The 21,148-nt window shown below is 31.1% G+C and overlaps 2 protein-coding genes and 1 non-coding gene across 6 annotated transcripts; 1 reads left to right on the top strand and 2 right to left on the bottom strand.

The window, feature by feature from the left end:
* Positions 1–1,546: 1,546 nt before the first annotated feature.
* On the bottom strand, positions 1,547–5,399 carry LOC146949790 (uncharacterized). 4 transcript variants are annotated; one of them, XM_085745768.1, is made up of 5 exons: positions 5,062–5,399; positions 4,410–4,522; positions 3,729–3,779; positions 3,072–3,123; positions 1,547–2,128 (listed from the first exon to the last, which is right to left on the bottom strand). In XM_085745768.1, the coding sequence occupies exons 2-5, from the start codon at positions 4,515–4,517 to the stop codon at positions 1,941–1,943; spliced, it is 399 nt and encodes a 132-aa protein (XP_085601894.1). In that variant the 5' UTR covers positions 4,518–4,522; positions 5,062–5,399; the 3' UTR covers positions 1,547–1,940. The 4 variants fall into 4 exon arrangements, with proteins under 4 accessions (XP_085601894.1, XP_085601895.1, XP_085601896.1 ...); XM_085745769.1 differs by having other exon boundaries at positions 4,410–4,940; positions 5,062–5,202; XM_085745770.1 differs by having other exon boundaries at positions 5,072–5,195.
* Positions 5,400–5,968: 569 nt separating this feature from the next.
* On the bottom strand, positions 5,969–9,454 carry LOC146949789 (putative inactive beta-glucosidase 14). The gene is made up of 12 exons (XM_085745767.1): positions 9,292–9,454; positions 9,132–9,198; positions 8,981–9,039; positions 8,794–8,869; positions 8,625–8,699; positions 8,436–8,523; positions 7,856–8,108; positions 7,657–7,772; positions 7,033–7,285; positions 6,631–6,733; positions 6,415–6,523; positions 5,969–6,310 (listed from the first exon to the last, which is right to left on the bottom strand). Exons 1-12 carry the CDS (start codon positions 9,442–9,444, stop codon positions 6,073–6,075), a joined length of 1,590 nt encoding a protein of 529 aa, XP_085601893.1. The 5' UTR covers positions 9,445–9,454; the 3' UTR covers positions 5,969–6,072.
* Positions 9,455–13,359: 3,905 nt separating this feature from the next.
* Positions 13,360–13,446, top strand: LOC146949788 (small nucleolar RNA SNOR75). The gene has a single exon (XR_015029581.1). It is a non-coding gene; the product is annotated as a small nucleolar RNA SNOR75 (small nucleolar RNA).
* Positions 13,447–21,148: the final 7,702 nt, after the last annotated feature.

Here is a 21,148-nt window from a genome sequence, read left to right as displayed (position 1 = left end):
AGAAAATGAGAGACGAGATATAAAAAAAAAAAATATATGGTTTTCTTTTCCTAAAGATAGAAAATTAGATCATAACCAAGTTGTTTGGGCTCCAGTGGCAAGGAGCTCCTTCCAAGGACGTACCCGAGGAATATTAGATTCAATTCTCAGGGGGAACAACGATTGGCCGGTACACATGCCTCTACGTACGAGCCAGATTAGTCGTTCACCTTTGGTGGGTCGGAAACCGGTGCGAAAGCCAAAAAAAAATAAAAATTAGAAAATCATTGTCCTTCTTTTGATCGTTTATTTTTCTATTGCTTGAAATTGTCGTGAATTCAATAATTAATGTTTTCTTTGGAAATTCAATCATTATAAACCTCTTACCAATGAGGAAAGAAAGCATATGCATATGACTTATGATGAAGTGATGCTGCTACTTGCCCTTTGTGCAACAATTGTGATGAATCTACCATCCATGTGCTTCACTACTTGCCCTTTTTTTTACTGCCTTCATTGAAATCTTACTAATAATGATATTGGTATTTTCAACTTGTTGTTATTTAGTATCTTTGACAAGATCAAAACTCTCGTCTTTGAAAAAAATATGTGTTGAGTGTACGTCTTGGTCAACAAATCCATTGCTAGATTATTCTCATTTTGCATGATCGATCTAAATATATCCAAATTTACTTTGGCCCTACCAGAAAATAGTTTCTTATAGCTTGGAAAGCTCCTCCCAACTCACCACCTTTTAAGTTTTTTGTTGTTGATGGCTCTCACTTAACCGATGACAACTCATCCTCATGTGGAGGTTTTTATTTTATTAATGGATTCAATTACAACATCGAAATCGTTGTTGTTGTTTCAGCTGAATTTTAAGGCATGATTCATGGCTTAAGGTTTGCCAGTCATCTCAATATTAAGTCGCTCATTGTAGAAACAAACTCTCAAGTCTTCATTACCATCATTACCAATCGGTCACTTTAGTTCTCTTCTATATTTTGATGTAGTGGGATCTAGTACCATCGTTTTGTTCTTTAGTCTGGTGATATACTTCATTTTCTTATAAAAAAGAGTGAGAAAAATCAAAAGTTAATATTATAACCACATATACATTAACATTGAATGGAGTAAATCTCAACTGAGGCCAACAAGATGCCCATGACAACTGTATAATATATACATTCAAATTCCAAACCCTATAGTCTAATTATTCGATTTTATTAAATATGAAATACAGATTTTTATTAAAAAAAAAAAATTAAAGGAAGTAAACAGCAGCGTACAAGTTAGTGTCACTTTACCAAAGAAAGAATCAAAGAGAAAAGGAAGCCGTTTCATGTTCAACTTACACGCCTTTTTCCTTTTCTTTTCAATTACTTTACAAATGCAAAAAATGTATCTGTATTTTTTCTTTTGACAGATATAAATGTCTGTATTCACCACAAAAATACATATACAATGCATGTATGTTATGTAATTACATTTTCGTTATAATTGTTATTAAAATGTCGATATTATAAATAAATGCCAAAGAACAAAATCTCATATTAAGAGGTAGAGGTTAGGTAGCTCAACTAGTTTGAATTAAAAGATTAAAGAAGCTGAGGAGCTAAATATTCAGGGTTTAAATCCTCAAGCAATGAAAAAAAAACTAAAATAACAATCAATGCCCTAACATTGACCTATTAAAAAGAAAGACCTATTGAGGGGAAAAAGGTTACTTTGTACATGTTAGAACAAGAACGACCCACCACTACATAATTGATCAACAAAATAATTATAATTTGTACTCCCTCTAGTCACTATTATAAACAAATATTATTTTTTAGGTTTGATGAATAACTGATATATCTTGACTATTATAAACCAAATATATCAATTATCCAATGAACCTGTAAAAGTAATATTTTCTTGTAAGGGTGACCGGAAGGAGTATATTATATCAGCATTGAAATTCAACTGGCCTCCTCATCTGTGCGACTTTGAATTGCAGAATCAGGTGATAACTTAAACTTGAGAACCTTATGAAGCTGGCACACAGGTTTGACTTGCTTTGTTGGAGGTTGACTTGAATCAATTAGTCTTGTTCCAGAAAATAGGTTCGTTTCTGACGGTCCTGTCTCTTTATGAACCGCTGGGGCATCTGCAGAACGGGGATGATTGATTAAACAGAGCTTAGTTAGGGCAGTTGTCTTTAGATAAATAGCTTAATTTAACGCTTATAACATAAGCGCTTATCATATAAGTGCTTATGTATAAGCAATTTCTATTAAAAAAAAATATAAACATAAGGTTAAACTATTTTCATATAAGTTATAAGCTTTTTTCATAAGCTATACTAGAGAGTTTATGGAAATAAGCTGAAAATAACTTATGGACATGTTATAAGTTGTTTCTATAAACTCCCACAAGTGTTTAGGCCAGTAGATAAGTTCAAATACATCAATCCAAACAAGCCCTAACTAGGAGGTAAATGAAATTAAAAGTAGTTTCGTACAAGGCTTAAAAGCATGTCTTCCATATAACATGATTATCTAAATGTAGAATTTGAAAGAGATAATTATTGGAAGTGATTAACAGTTAGGTACTATTCTAGCAACATCTAATTCACAATCTGATTGACACCTAGACATTATTAGAAGAGGATGTTCCTCGTAGAGTCGTAGGCTGAAACTACTACAAGTGTTCATTTTTAGTCTGCTTAAAACTCTAACAACAGCAAGGGTGGAGGAGCAGCAACTCAAGTGGACTATAGTTACATAAACTCTTACAATGAAGTAAATGCATCATTAAATTGTGCAATTTCTTTACTAGGAAATATCAAAAACAATATTCATGTAAACAACAATGATACTTCATAGGCAATGAAAACAGGAATAAAGATATAGTAAATCCATCACTTAAGGAGGCGTTGATGAAGAATAAGTTTTAGAAATCAGTTATTCTTGGAAGGAAACTAGCATATAAAAAAAAAAAACATTGAGTCTTAAACAACCAAGAGAAGTATATCCTGACAAATTAGACATAATTTCCAAGACCTAATTCCCTTCTTCTGAACTACTCTGCATCCATCAACTGTAACTCACCTTGTTCTGAAAAGGCGATACATGTTCCGATAGTCTCCTCATATTCTCCAATCTATAGACAACAATGAACCATAACAATACTTAAACGCTCATATCATCCATTCAGAGAAGTATAAAACCTAAAAAAAGTAATTTGAATCCTCAGCTTTGATTATATTAGCAAATGGAAGAATAACCAAAATGATTAAATATGATTGAATGTTGTGTTGTGAAATAGTGGCTATAGCGGTGCTATAGTTCCATAGCATAGCGGAATTTGGACAAACCACTATTGTTCCACAATATGTGATTTAGTAGTACACAGTGTTGTCAAACTGCAGTAATAGTGGCACTGTAACTCAATTGTGTAGCAGAATTTGATAAAACCGCTATTTTCCGCGATACACAATTGACATCATTAGTCATTTTACCTTGCTGGAATTTATAGCTGAAAAACAGCATCAAAATTATCTGACAAATCCTATATATAGCATTAAAAGAACACACATCCAAACAAATGGACAGATTTGATCACTGCATTTAAATAACTCCCAACAGATTCAGATGAGAGCATTTTGCACTCAACCAAACATTTCAATTCATCAAATCGTATAATTAAAGTATCAAGTAGGTAACAAATCAATATGTAAGTAGGGAATATTTAAGTAGGTAACTTACCAGCTTAAATTTTTCATCAATGATCAATACTGGGTTTAAAGTATCAAGACCCTATAATTCACAAAAATGTAACATAATCATACTTTGCAATGTAGAATATAATAAATAACAAATCAATATGACAGTAAATTATAAAATGTGAGTAAATACTCAAATTGGTCAATGAAATTGTAAGACAGTATGAACCTAGTCCCCTGCATTATTGAAATTTCAAAATGATCACTAAAATTACATTTTTTTAATCAAATTATTTTAAATCAAATCCGTCCCTCCGTTGATATTGCAGTGATTAAAATGACATTAAGTACGCAATACCATCCATGAATTTGAAACAAAACTAAATAGTGTCAGGATATTTGTAGTTCCTATAAGTAGGACTATAATTTCAAAGACGTGCTTACCTATAAAACATTGACACAAACACCAAACACGACATTGACACAAGTAATAATTTTAAAAAGCGAATTAATTGAATATAATCACACATATGTCGGTGTCGTGTCAGATAGTAACCCGTGTGGGTCACCGGACACGCCTCCGATCAGAGGTCTTACTAGTGCTACAAAATACTTACTATAAGATATACTAATAGTGAAGTATTGAAAATGAATAAAGGTGGTGAATAAGATAGATAAAATAAATGAATGAAGAAATAATAGAGAAGATTGGGAAGTTACTTACTCGAAGAACATAGTTAGCATTTGGAGGAATATCAATTAGGCCATAAACACCATCCAAGTCAAGCAAAACATATTCCTCTTCATCATGTGGCGTTCCATTTGCTTCCATAATTCCTGTTATGTATATATAAGACCCAAATTCAGATTCAGAACTCCAACTCTACACCATCCCAAGCTCTTCAATGAAGCCCTCTCTCTCTCTCTCTCTCTCTCTCCAAAACCCTAACTCTGTTAATTAACATATTGCAACCTAACCGGCGTCGTTTTTGCAGAATGGTTCGCGTGGGACGAAATTCACGAAACAGAGAAAACAGCATTCAAAGAGTATTTCGACGGAACTTCAATAACACGAACACCGAAAATCTTCAAAGAATACAGAGACTTCATCATCAACAAGTATCGCGAAGAACCTTCTAGAAGGTTAACATTCACCGAGGTACGAAAATCACTCGTCTCGTCGGTGACGTCACTTTCTTGAACAAGGTTTTCGTTTTCTTGGAGCGTTAGGGTTTGATTAACTACGGTGCGCCTTCTGGTGGTGACGATGGGGAAGGAAGCGGAGAAGGAACATGAAGAGGAGAGGTGTAAGTTGAAGCTTGAGGGATGGTTGCAATTGGAGAAGGAATGAGAAATAAGAGAATCAATTGGCTTACTTTGACTTACTTACAGTGAGTGAGAAGAAGCTTGCAGCCACACCCAGAAAAGCAGTACAGGAACGCGCGAGGGAGAGAGAAGAGAGTGTGCGAATTGTAAAAAAAATAGGGAATTTTTCTAGTATAACCCCATATAATTCTACTTACACCCAAATTTACTTAAAATTAATTAATTTTAAGATAATACTGTAATTGGTATGTGAAAATTTAAAAAACCTTTTTTGGAAGATCTAATTATTTAATATTAAAGCATCAAAGATTACACAAAGTATATGATCTTTTCACATAGAATGCCCTTACAACTTTCATGAGTAAAAGTCTTGAGCATTGATATTAATGGAAAGCTAATGACACGTTATGTTTGCAAGTTATTCGAGGAACAAAGGAAATCATTGCCAACATTCCTTTCCACATTACCCAAATGAAATGACACTGAACCTTCCACTTCAGACAAGCTTTTCTCCACCTAAATTTCCAATGCCAAACCTCCCTATGTGCCAATTCTCTAATTGAAGCTTATTTTCCACTCATAAACCTTAATACACATCAAGAATGATCTACACCTTAAATAAGTTCTGAGTGATCTACACCACTCATAAACCTCTATTGATCAAAATCAATTAATCTTACGTCTCAATGAAATTTGACCGTGCTTCCGTTAAGCTATAAGTTAAGAGGAGTGTTATTTGAACATCTAAAAGTTGTTCAAAAGTTGACAACGTATTTGACACCGTATAAAAATACATCACTTATAGCCATTGAAAAAATGAAATTGTATCTACACCTTAAATAAATATGGTGTTCGGCAAGAAAATTGTTGTCCAAATGACGTTTCTCGCAAATTAAAGATTCAAGTAGCCACAGGGTTATACCGCAGTTTGGTCAACATCCAAACAGAATCAACCTATTTTAATAGTGAAATTCACATAAACTTCCCTTAATAATAGATAGTATGTTGTTAACAATTATCAATATTGAGAATGAATTACATGATCATTTTCAAATAATAACTTAGACAACAGCAGTTGTCAGATATTTGCTTCTATATTGCTTGCTCAACTCTTCTATATTGGTATCATTACTAGTATTGTTGAGGAAACTAGAAAACCACTGAACAGAAAGTTTAGGAATTCGCTCAAGTGTCTGTCTATCCACATAATAAAGTCCAAATTTTTTATCATATCCACTGTTCCATTCAAAGTTGTCAAACAACGACCATACCATGTATCCTCTTACATCGGCACCTTTTCTGCACATAATCAAATTTAGCCCCAGTCAACAGACAAAGTATAACTAAAAGCATTCATAAAAAACAAGGTTGCTATTCATATATCAGTCTTCATCATCACTCACCTTATGGCTCTAAGCAAAGCTGCAAGGTAAGCTTTATGATACTCTATCCGTTTGAAATCATGTAGTAAATCATGCATCGTCATGCCTGCCTTGAGTAGCGAAGAATATCCTGCAACAAATTTTGTATAGCCATCCATCATATATTACACAAGTGATCAAGCAAAAACTTATCCAAACAAAAATGAGATCATATAATGTTATTGAGTATTCACGCACCATTTTCTGTAATATACATGGGCATGTTATGATATTTTATCTTTATGTAGTCTACAATCTTCTCCATGCCCTTTGGAACTACAAAGAACCATTTCATTCCTGTCTGCACAAAATAAAGGAAATCATATCAATATTTATGTTCATTACAATCATAACCGATTATCAAATAATTGTTCATGAGGTCTCAGCATACTGGTAAGAGCTAGACCCAGTAATCTCAAGGCATAAAGTTCAAATCTTATCAGTGACAGTTGTAAATTCACCACTAATGTCACAATTTGATAAATAATATCCATTCCTCAATCTTTAAAAAAATCCATTTTCAAACATTAATTGACGAATTACTTACAAGTTATAACCATATAACATAATGACAAGAACAGTTGGACTACATATGAGTACCTGATCACCAATTGGAATGCCATCTCTCATCCCAGTTGTTTGCAAAAAGCCTTTTATTGGACGAGCGGCTTCGAGAGGGCAAGTAGAGAGGTAGCAATCCTTGACATAGAGAGCCCCGTAGTTATTGATGCCAATGAAGTCCAGGCTGCCTCTTAGGAGACTCTTCTCCTTAGATGAGAACCTAGGCAACTGGTTCCCAAGAATAGAGCGCATCTCAGCAGGGTACTCACCAAAAACTAGGGGATCTAGTAACCTTGCCATCAGAAGAGCAGGAAATGTTACTAAAAAGAACGATAGAGCCATTTTCTATTAATTCCTGTCATTAATAACGTACATTCAAGATGCGCAAGTAAAACACTCTATAACATTTTCTTCGAAACACCCACACCCTCACTTATTAGTTTAAATTCAAACAAATTGGTCCAAATTTATGTGGGACGGACATATTTTTTAATAGAATATACTCACAAAATAGTGAGGCCTATTTGAATTTCAACTAATAGAAAAAAGTATATTGAAAAGATAGTGTTGTTGCTAGGACCATTTGTATGGATAATAGACATTAATTATTAAGCCAGAAGCAAAACTCTTCTGTTGGTATTTCACTACTTCTTAATGACTTACCAGCCTATGACAAAAGCATAGGCCCTGTTTGCAGCTTGTCTATCACATTCTTCATCTCTAAGAGGTTCATACATAAAGGTATGTGCAACAATACCAATGGTTCCACCTTGCTTTGCCTGGATAAACATCAATTCAGTACTTCCCACCTAACGTAGAAATATTACAAAAAATGCTTTCAGTTTAGGTTCACTTTTGTTACCTGATATTGTTTGCGGTATAAATCAACAGCCTTAGCATGTGACAGCAACATATTGTGCATAGCAAGGAGAGGCTCAACATCGGAGTTACCAGTATAACAGTTTCCAAAAGGAGGGGAACAATGACCAGGAGAATATGTTCCTCTCATAAAGCCAAAGTCGGAAACAAGATTTGGCTCATTGATGGTGACCCAATACTTAACCCTATCTCCAAAGCTCTTAAAACAAATTTCAGAAAAATGAACAAAATCTCTCCTGCAAACACCAAGTAAGAAGTGACAAACTTCCATTGATCTGTTAATTCAAACTTTTGGACTACAATTGTGCAAGAGAATTCATCAGCTTGTTGGATAATTCATTTTAAGTGACAAACTTCCAAGTATTCTATATCTAGCACTATACGCTATGAAGCACTCACACAAACACAAAGACCAAATACGACACCGACAGGTCAACACCAATAATAAATTGAGAATATTAAATAATTGATTGTAACCAAATGTGTTGGTGTCGTGTCGGTTCTGAAATATGGATGCTACATCATTTTTACATTACTAAAAAAAAGGAGAGTAGTGAATTTACTGAATTAGGGGACTAAGCCAACCACCATATCTTTGTTCCAGCTCTTGTGGCCAGTCTTGATGATGAATTGTCACAAATGGCTCAATTCCTAGATCAAGCAAGCCATGCCCGGATTTAGGTATAACTAAGAACAATCTCATACTGTTATAAATTAATGAAAACAGCTGTTCATTACAACTCGTTACTCACCTCTAAGTAGCAGATTGTCTATAAGATTGTTGTAGAACATAACTCCACTTGGATTTATGTCCCCATATATCCCTCCTGTTACATTTCATGAACAAAGACTTAATTAAGAATCTGATTTGAAATATAAGATTGTGGAAACTAGTTATGTGAACATTTCGGGAAAACTTACTAGGTAGAATCCTAGACCATGAAATTGAAAATCTATATACATTTATCCCAAGTGATGACATCAATTTGATATCTTCCTGTCAAAGACAATCATTTATACTTTAAAGAGTAAACTATATTAATAAATGTAGTTAAGCTAAGTAAATTAAGAAGTTAATATCATATTACTCAATTTTTGTAGTCATTACCAAATAGTGATGATAATGATCATTTGCTATATCACCATTCTCATCATTGTTTATCATTCCTGAAAATTTACCAAATTGTATTTTAATTATACATTTTCAAGATTAAATTAAATTCTATAACTACTCTATGCAAATAAAAAAAGAAATTTACCTGGTTTGTGACTGAATACATCCCAGTTGCTTAAACCTTTACCATCTTCAAAAGCTGCTCCTTCAATCTACAAAGAAAAAAAAGGAAAAGAATCTCATTAATAGAAACAACGAAAATGAAAATATCTCAGAAGAAAAAAGGAAATTGAACAAGTATATACCTGATAAGAGGAAGTGCTTGCTCCAAAGAGGAAGCCATTTGGGAATTGAGATCTACTGATTTCATCATCAACTTCATGAGAACTTTGAACATGTAAAAGAGAAGAGCAAAGCAGTGTAAACACAACATGCATAAACCATTTTTGCATTTTCATTCAACTGTGTAGCAAACACATTTTCAGAGGCAAATATATTCTATCAATTATTTATGATATAGGGCCCATATATATTGGAAGTTGTTAGGTAATTAGATTCATATAACAATGATGTGTGTCTTATATGATGCCACATTGAACTCGTGGAAAATTATTACGACAGGATCATTAAAAATAGTTGGCTTGATTGGTATATTATACTGTTTATTATTTATAAAAAAAAAAAAAAACAAAATATATATGCTCAATAGAGGTACAAAGATTACACAGTTTTACTATTGAGAGGTCCAATTCAAATTCTTAACGGATCAAACGAACAAAAATTACGACAATCAAAAAAACACCATATACACAATGAACGGGAATTTGAAGATATTACACAATCAAAAAGGAGCTGGTTTAAATTTTCCTTAACACCCTATACACCAATACATTAATTTAAATACAACATAATTGTAGCAGATGTTTTTCTAACCCATACAATGTTGCACATGTTAAGGTGTAATTAATGCATCACTTGTTTTAACATAAACTATTATATTAATTACTCCTTTTTTTTTTGGATTAATAATGTTTTTCACCCCTGTAATATAGGTCATTTTCGGTTTTTGCACCTATAAAATTTTTGGTTTGATTTGCATCATTTTTTCAGAAAACACCCCTCCCCATCCAACTCATCAAATGCGCATATGTGGCGCTGACTTGGTTTTCTTTAAAAAAAATATTTATTTTTTATTGTTCACATCAGATTTTATTTTTTAAAATATCTAAAAATTAATTTTCAAAAATAAAAAATCCAAAAAATCAGAAAGATATTCAGATTTTTTTCCAAAAAATTTAAAAATAAAAAAAAATAATTTTTTTACAAATATTAAAAAATCAGAAAAAACGAAAAGATTTTTTCGAAATTCAAATATTAAAAAAATCAGAAAAAAATACTAGGTTTTTTTTCGAAATTAAATTTTTTTTCAAGTTTCTGGAGTTTTTTTTTTTAAGGAAAAGATTCTGGAGTTTAATTTTCAAAATTAAAAAAAAAATAAAATTAGAAAAAACAAATTCAAAATTTTTTTAAAAAAAAGTCAGATTTATTTTCGTAAAAAAAATATTTAGAATTTTCTCTACAAAAAATAATCGGGATACAAATTTTTTAAAAATTTAGAAAAAAAATCCGATTTTTTTTCGAAAATTTTAGAAAAAAATCATTTTTTTACTAAATTTTCAAAATTAAAAGGTCATTTTTTATTTTCAAAAAAGAAATTCCGTAAATAAATAATTTCCTGAATTTTTTTTATTTTCAAAAATTAATTTGCAAATTTTTTAAATTATTTTTATTTCTAAATTAATATAAATGAATTTATATTATAATTTTTTATAAAAATAGGAACAAATGTCACGTGTACCCTTAAAAAAATAAAATTAATTATACAATCAGCACGTCACATAAGCATATATGCACAGTCAATATGCCACACAGTGTACCACGTCAGCAAATATGCACAGTCATATGGGGGAGGGGTGTTTTCCGAAAAAAAATAATTACGAGGACGGAATCCAAACCGAAAATTTTATAGGGGCGAAAATCAGAAATGACCTATATTACGGGGGTGAAAAGCACTATTAACCGTTTTTTCAAGGATAATACTACCTCCGTCCTTAATTATGAGACCCTTTTGAGAAAAAAATTTGTCCCTTTTTATAAGACCCTTTTGGCATTTTCAATTACATTAATTATTTCTTTACCAACATACCTTATTTATTTTGCATATTTTTCTTCAATCAACAATAAATATTATGTTGAAAACATAAACCAACTCTCTCTCAAGGATAAATTTGTAAAAACAATAGCAATTATATACAAATTTAATACTACTGCCAACTTTCTTGATTCTCGTGATTTTAGCAAAAGAATCCTATAATTAGGGACAGAGGTAGTACTAGTTTGTATGAAAAAAAAAAACAACAAAAGTGAAGAATAACATTAAGAATGACCCATGATTTCCGCTAACCGCCTTAATTGTATTAATTTATTATTAAAATAAATATATATAATTGTCAGTTTGCGTTGTATCGTGTGTTTCGTGGGTTTATCTCCCGTACTAAATAGCAATACTCATAATCATATTCTTAATTGTTGCATGAAGTTTAAAAACAAAAAAGAATACTCCCTCCGTTTCACAATACTTGTCCATTTTGGAGAATAATTTTGTTTCACTTTACTTGTCACTTTAATGTTTCATTGCAACATTAAGTATTGGTTTATCAATAATTCTCTTACCTATTTATTGTAGAGAGACAAATAATAGTAGAATGAAATAATAAATGATTAAGGGTATTATAGAAAAAACACAAGGAATTTCTCACATTCAGCAAAATCATTTCTAATTTTTTCAGTTTCATCACTTCATTCATATCACTTATTTCTCTCTCTAAAACGAAATTGATAAACTTAAAAACTTACAACAGAAATATGTTGTCAGAGATTAAAGCTTTAAACCATAAGATCATCAACACTAATCTCTCTCCATTCCTAACTTCTGTTATAATGAATCAAAAATCAACTCGAGAACATTCTTACGCCTCCTTTGGTGTTGGTGGTCGAAGCCACATGTTGTGTTTAGGGGTAGAGACTTTCACTTCCTTTATAAAATAATCAAGGATTTTTGGGCTAGTTTTAAAACACACTCCTTCAATTTCAAGAACAAAATAAAAAAAGGAAAGACTGCCGCTTTCGTTAGCGATTGGAAGAATGGTGGTGGCGAAGAGAAAGATATTATTTTATTAACAATATTTTGATGCTTCAATTTTTTATGCTTGAATTAGTAATTGTTTACCAACATGTTAGTTTGAAACTTATGTATTTTTGTTTTGGACTTTTGGTTAATGCAACATGTTTTTGTTTGTGTTTGTTAGATTTATTTGCTCAACTTTTTACCAAGAAAAATGGTCTAAGAAGTGGTTGAAAAATTGATGACGAGTCCGAATTATTTTATATTCTTAACCCTGACGGCATATTGAGGCATTTGTCTGAGAGGATTCTACTTTTTTCTTTCAAACACGGTGCATTTCACAATATTTTTACTCATTCTGGTGGTTGGTCATTGTTCCATTTAATTGGTTATCATGTGTCTGGATATCATAAGCTATTTATTTTCATTGTGTGTTTGTTATAATGTTGTTGCACTGTTTGTGTTTGTTTGATTCATTTGCTCAACTTTTTATTTTCAATGTGTGTTTGTTTGGTTACACACACGTAAAAACTTTTTTCTCAAAATACTAAATTATTTTATTAACAATATTTACCAACATCTTAGTGTAAAGCGTTTGTATTTTGTTTTGGACTTTTGGTTAATGCAACATGTTTTTGTTTGTGTTTGTTTGATTTATTTGCACAACTTTTTATTAAGGAAAATGGTATAAGAAGTGGTTTTCTATGTGATGTTATAAAATTGATGACGAGTCTGAATTATTTTCTATTCTTAACCCTCACAACATATTTAAGCATTTGTCTGAGATGATTCCATTTTTTTCTTTCAAACACTGTGCATTTCACAACATTTTTACACATTCTGGTGGTTGGTCATTGTTCCATTTAATTGGTTATCATGTGTCTGGATATCATATGCTATTATTTTCAGCGGGTGTTTGTTATAATGTTGTTGCACTATATGTGTGTTCTTTGATTTATTTGCTAAATTTTTTTATTTTCAGTGTGTGTTTGTTTGGTTACAAACACACTTAAAAAACTATTTTTCTCAAAATACTAAATCATTTTATTAACAATATTTCCCAACATGTTAATTTGAAGCTTTGGTATTTTTGTTTTGTACTTTTGGTTAATGCAACATGTTTTTGTTTGTGTTTGTTTGATTTATTTACTCAACTTTTTACCAATGAAAAGGGTCTAAGAAGTGGTTTTCTCTGTGATGATGAAAATTGATAACGAGTCCGAATTATTTTCTATTCTTAACCCTGATGACATATTGAGACATTTGTCCGAGAGGATTCCATTTTTTTTCTTTCAAACACTGTGCGTTTCACAACATTTTTACACATTCAGACAGTTGATCTTTGTTCCATTTAATTAGTTATCATATGTATGGATATCAAATGCTATTTATTTTCGGTGGGTGTTTGTTATAATGTTGTTGGATTGTTTGTGTGTTCTTTGATTTATTTGCTCAACATTTTATTTTCAGTGTGTGTTTGTTTGGTTACAAACACACTTAAAAAACTTTTTTCCTCAAAATACTAAATCATTTTATTAACAATATTTCCCAACATGTTTTTGTTTGTGTTTGTTTGATTTATTTGCTCAACTTTTTACGAAGGAAAAGAGTCTAAGAAGTGGTTTTATTTATGATGATGAAAAATTGATGACGAGTCCGAATTATTTTCTATTCTTAACCCTGACGACATATTAAAACATTTGTCTGAGAGGTTTCCACATTTTTCTTTCAAACATTGTGCATTTCACAACATTTTTACTCATTCTGGTGATTGGTCATTGTTCTATTTAATTGATTATCATGTGTCTGGATATCATATGCTATTTATTTTCGGTGTGTGTTTGTTATAATATTGTTGCATTGTTTGTGTCTATTTGATTTATTTGCTCAACTTTTTATTTTGAGTGTGTGTTTGTTTGGTTACACACACATACTAAATCATTTTTTAACAATATTTACCAACATGTTAGTTTGAAGTTTCTATATTTTTGTATTGGACTTTTGGTTAATGCAACATGTTTTTATTTATGTTTGTTTGATTTATTTGCTCAACATTTATCAAGGAAAAGGGTTTAAGAAGTGGTTTTATCTGTGATGATGAAAAATTGATGACGAGTCCGAATTATTTTCTATTCTTAACCCTGACGACATATTAAAACATTTCCACTTTTTTCTTTCAAACACTGTGCATTTCACAACATTTTTACTCATTCTGGTGGTTGGTATTAATTATATTGAATTTGATGATTTAAATTTGATATTGGTATTTCAGGGATAACTGGACACTCGACGAAAAAGTTGTTGTCGTCGAAGCTTATTAGATATTTGGGGATAACTTAGATTTCAAAAATCATCCAGCTTACCTTCATAGGCTTTCCAGAAAATCTCTGCAGTAATGCAATGATCGAATTCTGAAATTGTTTTTTAGGTCGCAAGCACTGCAGCAACCACCCCCTTGGGTTCTCCTACAAGAGAAGGAGAACACGTGGACGATGATTTAAAATTTGCAACAACAATTGAATATTGCTCAGAATCCTCTTGCTTACCTGGAGTAACGCTTTTATGCCCTAGACAGTAGGGTAACTGTTTTGTAGAATGAATTAACCAAGGTTTTTGGGGATATTGATGCGGAATTTGTCAACATTTATGCAAGATTGGTATTTCAGGGATAACTGGACACTCGACGAAAAAGTTGTTGTCGTCGAAGCTTATTAGAGATTTGGGGATAACTTAGATTTCAAAAATCATCCAGCTTACCTTCATAGGCTTTCCAGAAAATCTCTGCAGTAATGCAATGATAGAATTCTGAAATTGTTTTTTAGGTCGCAAGCACTGCAGCAACCACCCCCTTGGGTTCTCCTACAAGAGAAGGAGAACACGTGGACGACGATTTAAAATTTGCAACAACAATTAAATGTTGCTCAGAATCCTCTTGCTTACCTGGAGTAACGCTTTGATGCCCTAGACAGTAGGGTAACTGTTTTGTAGAATGAATTAACCAAGGTTTTTGGAGATATTGATGCGGAATTTGTCAACATTTATGCAAGATTTGATGGCATTGAGGATTCATTGGAGTCCGTCAATACCAGACTTGATGATATTGTTGCTGCCATCATTTCAGCCAATGGTGCAGCCAACAACTAGAGATTTAGTGTTATGTTTTGTTTGTGGTGACTGTTATTACCATGTAATAATTTTTACTTTCTCTTTGCTACTACCATTTAAAAAATCCCTTTGTGACAATGAAAATGTTCAAAATGTTTTGTTTCTGTTAACTGTTTTGTTTTGTGCGTGAAATATTTTTGAGAGTCTCAAATAATGATTACTTGAGATGCGAAAATCTTTTTACACTTGTATTAACACAATGTTCTACATTTCAAGAAAGCATGAGGAAATGCGGGGAAGGAGGTAGTTACCCTCTAAGTGGGTTCCCATCAAGTCTCAATGCCTGAAGGCTTGGTTCCAGTATACCTTGATTAAAGTAAATAGTTAAATCATAGTGACATAAACAAGTAATGCAAAGATGATCAAAATGACAGCATTGAGTAGGCCAAAATAACTACAATATGTTTTTTCTCTCTTTTTTCTTCTTTTTTTAACAGTTTTACATGCCAGACATCATTGAAACTTATAGCATCACATCATCAATTTTTATAAATTTAAATTGGTATGAAACATTATAATTTTAGTAAGAAATGAAAAAAATAAGTTAACAAAATGAGGTGAGAAACGCATACAATACCAAAATGGAGAAATAGAAAAAATAACTATTTTGAAATAGATCATTGATCTATAAGACAAGTTTTATGTGCTGAGAATGCCCACACATGTGAATACTTAGCACTCGGTGGTCAACTACAAATGTGATGTTATTGTAAAAAAGAAACCTACACTTGTAATGCAAGTCTTCTTTCTTATCGCTAATATTTTAAGAAAATATGGTTAGTAATTCAATCTAGGTAAAGATTGAACTGTGACATCTTTTTCAACCATCATTTTATAGTAGACAGAAATCCGATTTCATGAACATACAACTTTAAAATAAATTACCTATCATAGATAATAACAAGACATGAACATCATTATGACTTGAGTATATTCTTGAAAGATTTGCTTTTGTGGTAGATAGTGGGATTGAATGTCGTGTTTTGTTATTGGTATAATTAGATTGGTTTTGAGTATTAAATCATTATTAGTTTAAAATTGAGGTTACTGAATGTTGAACAAGGGCTTGATAATTAGGTTTTACAATTTTACTGATGGTGATATATGATTAGAATTCATTCAAATGTTTTGAAGTCGTGTTTTGTTATTGGTATAATTAAATTGGTTGAGTATTAAATCTTGATTAATTTAAAATTGAGGTTACTGAATGTTGAACAAGAGCTTGATAATTAGGTTTTACAATTCTACTGATGATGATATATGATTAGAATTCATTCAAATGTTTTGAAGTCGTGTTTTGTTATTGATATAATTAGATTGATTTTGAGTATTAAATCATGATTAGTTTAAAATTGAGGTTACTGAATGTTGAACAAAGGCTTGATAATTAGGTTTTACAATTCTACTATGATGATATATGATTAGAATTCATTCAAATGTTTTGAAGTGGTGTTTTGTTATTGGTATAATTAGATTGGTTTTGATTATTAAATCATGATTAGTTTAAAATTGAGGTTACTGAATGTTGAACAAAGGCTTGATAATTAGGTTTTACAATTCTAGTGATGATGATATATGATTAGAATTCATTCAAATGTTTTGAAGTCGTGTTTTGTTATTGGTATAATTAAATTGGTTGAGTATTAAATCATGATTATTTAAATTTGAGGTTACTGAATGTTGAACAAGAGCTTGATAATTAGGTTTTACAATTCTACTGATGATGATATATGATTAGAATTCATTCAAATGTTTTGAAGTCGCCTTTTGTTATTGGTATAATTAGATTGGTTTTGAGTATTAAACCATGATTAGTTTAAAAGTGAGGTTACTGAATGTTTTGAAGTCGTGTTTTGTTATTGGTATAATTTCATTGTTGTGTATTTTTTCCATTTTCTTTTAAGAAAATATATTATTTTATGACATTTCATAAAAAGATAAGGTTACAAAAAAGATAAATAAGTAGATAATGAAAGTAACATAAAGCAAATAAAATAGTTATAGAATCGTAAATTAATAATATTCCTTAAAAGAACAAAAAAAATCAACATTATTAAAGAACAAGTCTAGTAAATAGTTACATAATTGTAAATTAAGGAAACATTTATAAAAAATCGTATAATATATATATATATATATATATATATATATAAGTATAAATATTTCGGTTTGGGTTGGATTTGAAGGATGAAAATGAAATATTTATAGTTGTAATTTAAAGGATGAAAATGAAATGAAAAAATACGTTGAGGCAGGGTTGTTGTAAAACCCACGGTCTAAACCGCATGTTAGTGTTTCCATCTTCAATCTTGTCTTGAAGTAAACCTTATTGTATTGGTTCAAGACTTTGAGAATAACTTTTCAAGTAGGAGATTGAGTTAGAGCCTTTTTCATGAATAAGTCTATCTCCTTCAAATAAATATTTGAAAGAAGAAACACCCAAAATGCATTTAAGAAGAAAAAAAAGATCTGTCTTAAGAAATAGTTTCAATTATTATTCTTTTGTATTGAAACATTTTCAATAGTTGTAATTTTGCGTAAAATATATCTATCTATATATCATATTTTCCCTCATTATCCCTATTGATCTATCTATCATATTTTATGTATTTTAATAATTAATTTCTTACTTGATTAATGATTATCATAATCAAGCGTATACTTTTAGTCCTTTATGTTATTTATGGGCTTTACTTTGGTCCGTAAGCTTTTTCAGTTCATTTTACTTTCTTGAGTTTAAACATTACACACTTTAATACTTTTGGACTAAAATCATTATTTTGAACATTTGTAACTTAAACAACTAATATGTGAATCGTCTATAGTGATGCCACATCATCATAATGTATTTTAGTTTATAATGTATTTTTGGGAAAATTGATTATTTTTCCTCTCATATTCTATCATATGTTTCCAATATCTCAATTAATACGATTAACACGTTCAAAGATATTAGAGATTGACGGTTAAGTTCAAAAGTAGAGAAGAATGACAATTAATGTCCGAGAGTATAAGTTGAATATGGGAAGGAAATAATTTGTCAAAAGCATTTATGAGAATGTCTCTATTTATTTATCATTTTGTTCTCAAATCGACAACTAATATCTGAGAGTATAAGAAGTCGAATATGTGAAGGAAATAATTTGTGATTTTGTTCTCTTGCTTTGGTCTCCACCAATATTTGGAGGAAAATATTAATAAAACTATATTATATGAATACACTTGTATTTTGAGAAAAAATTGAATTCGACTTATATAAAGAAAAAAAATGAATAGGACTAAAACAACTAATTCGTTTACAATTATTTTCAACGACATCAATTTTTTCCTTTTGGCACCTCAAAATTCATGCCGACATATATTTTTCATAGTTTCAATGTTTTCTTGGATACATGTTCTATTGTCATCCATGAAGAAATTTCTCCTGCAAAATGTAAGATGATAGACATTCAATATATAATAACCGTACAATTTAAGGTTGTCGTCTAACATATGCCATTTTTCAATATCGTTAAATACTATAACGAAAGGAATTTCAACAACCGTGAAACTTAAATCAAAATCATTGTAAGATTTTATTGTAGTATTTATTTTTTGGTCATAAAAGTGTTTTATATTTTTTATTTCATGTTTGATGTACTAATTTATATATATTTATATAAATTAGAAAAGCCGTTCAAGTAGATAGCCTAGACTACCCTTATAGAAATTTCTATAAGAACAAATATTCTTATATTAAAATCTTTTTATGTTGCAATTCAATCAATAGCTAAATCAATCCAAATTTAGTGGTTGCAACATGTAAGAGATATTTAATTTATTTAAAGGCAATGTTATTTCTTTTTTTTTATTTTTAAAAAGGAATAAGCTTGAGTTTAATTTTTAAAGAATAATTTAAAAAACTCAAGCTTATTTAATTTTTTTTTTTTCTAAGTCAGGAGATTGGACAGGCAACAAGGGGAAGCAACAGCATCCCAACTAGGTTGGCACCCCGCAGAACCCCCATCCTATACCGCCAATCTCAAAGAAAAATTTATTAAAAAAAGGGGGAAAAGTACAAGAGGGGAGACTAGGCCAAAACCCTCAAAAAACAAAGAAGAAACAACAAAAAAAGAAACAGCAAACAGAAAAAAAAAGGAAACACCTGACTACGGGAACCGAGAGCGAGGGAACCCACTCCGGTCCAAAAAGAAGTCAGTCTGAAAGGTGGGAAATTATAAGATCATGAGAAGTTGTTTTAGAGGTGCGATATATGTGCGTTGAACGGGTTTGATTATAATACATGTTTAAATATTTTAGTTAACAAATGATAACTTATATTTTTTTAGAATTTATAGTTCTGTGGTATACAATTATTTTACACATACATTCAATGTGTATTTTCACATCAATTATTCATGTGAAAATGCAGGAGTGGTCAAATTTTGTTCCGAAGGAATTGGAAAAAAAAATGGAGTAGGAATGGAGGCAACATTTGTAAATTGAAAGAGTTACAAAAATTGGGACACTTCAACCGGTTGTAGTATATATTTTAGGGTGGCATTTAGGGTGGGAATGGGAAAGAGTTTCCCACTATGAGAAAGTTGTTTTATATCATTAGATTAGGAAGGAACATTGATTTTATCATGGTCTTCCCACACTATATTTTTTTTCCTTTCTCTTTCACATTTTCTTTGAACTTTCAGATCTAGAATTCTACCCAATGCATCTGGTGAAAACCTCGTTTTTTTTCTCTCGGCACAATTAAATTGAAACAAAATCCTTCATCCAAGTGAATACATCTTGCATTTGTGGAATCCCCCACCATCCTCTCTTTACTTTTCGGTAGTGTCCCCCTTTTAATCTTCTTCAAGATGGTTCTTTTCACAAACCAGTTGCTAATTTGTTTTTATGGGTTTCAAGATGTGAAATGCGATACATTTCTTTTGTTTGCAAAAAAACTACTACAACAATGGAATACTTCATAGATCTGGAATCTTACATTCATGTATACAATGGTTTTTCCCTCAAAAAATGTCTACAATGGTTTTAAAAATTAAGGATTTGAGTGTCTTCATTCTCTATGTAAATGATACCAATTTTCAAAATAAGTTTTATAAATAAATAAAAAAACATCTAAATGAAATCATTTGCCGTTTGTTAGTGTTGTTTGGGTTTAGTTAGGGGATCGGGAGCTAGGGGAGAGAAAGAATGGCAGCGGGTTATGATGCAGTGAAAGAGAAAGGAAATAAATATAGTGTGGGAAGACCATGATAAAATCAGTGTTCCTTTCTAATCTAATGGTATAAAACAACTTTCCCATAGTGGGAAACTCTTTCCCATTCCCACCCTAAATGCCACCTATATTTTAGTTTTTGATCATCATCACTTTTTCCAAACAATTTTGGATGATACGTGGGGTTTAACATGGGAAAGGGGAATTGTTTCCCACCATGGGAAAGTTATTTTAAACCATTGGATCAAATAAAGAACATGGTTTTATCATGGACATTCAACACCAAATTTTTTTCCTCACACTCACCACTCACCACTCACCACTCACCTCAGTGTCTGTGTTTTTTCATTTCTTGTATATTCTGGAGAGAAAAAAAATGGCTCTTCCTCAAAAGCTTCATGAATCTTTCAAAGACAAAACAAGTCAAGAATTGTCTCTCTCTCCCTAACAAACCAAGAAGTTTCCAGTTTAAACATGTTGATGTTGATCCACAACCTCCTTTACTTACTAAGCAACAACTTTCAGATTTCAATTAATAAAAATATTCATAGATCCATAGAAATCAAATAATAAAAATAACACAAGGACCCAAAATCCC

Source organism: Medicago sativa, chromosome 2 (genome assembly GCF_051527215.1).
Source record: "Medicago sativa cultivar Bolivia chromosome 2, Bolivia_mono, whole genome shotgun sequence".
NCBI lineage: Eukaryota > Viridiplantae > Streptophyta > Magnoliopsida > Fabales > Fabaceae > Medicago > Medicago sativa.
Note: the sequence above shows the minus strand (reverse complement) of the source record. Positions and strands in the feature narration are given on the sequence as shown.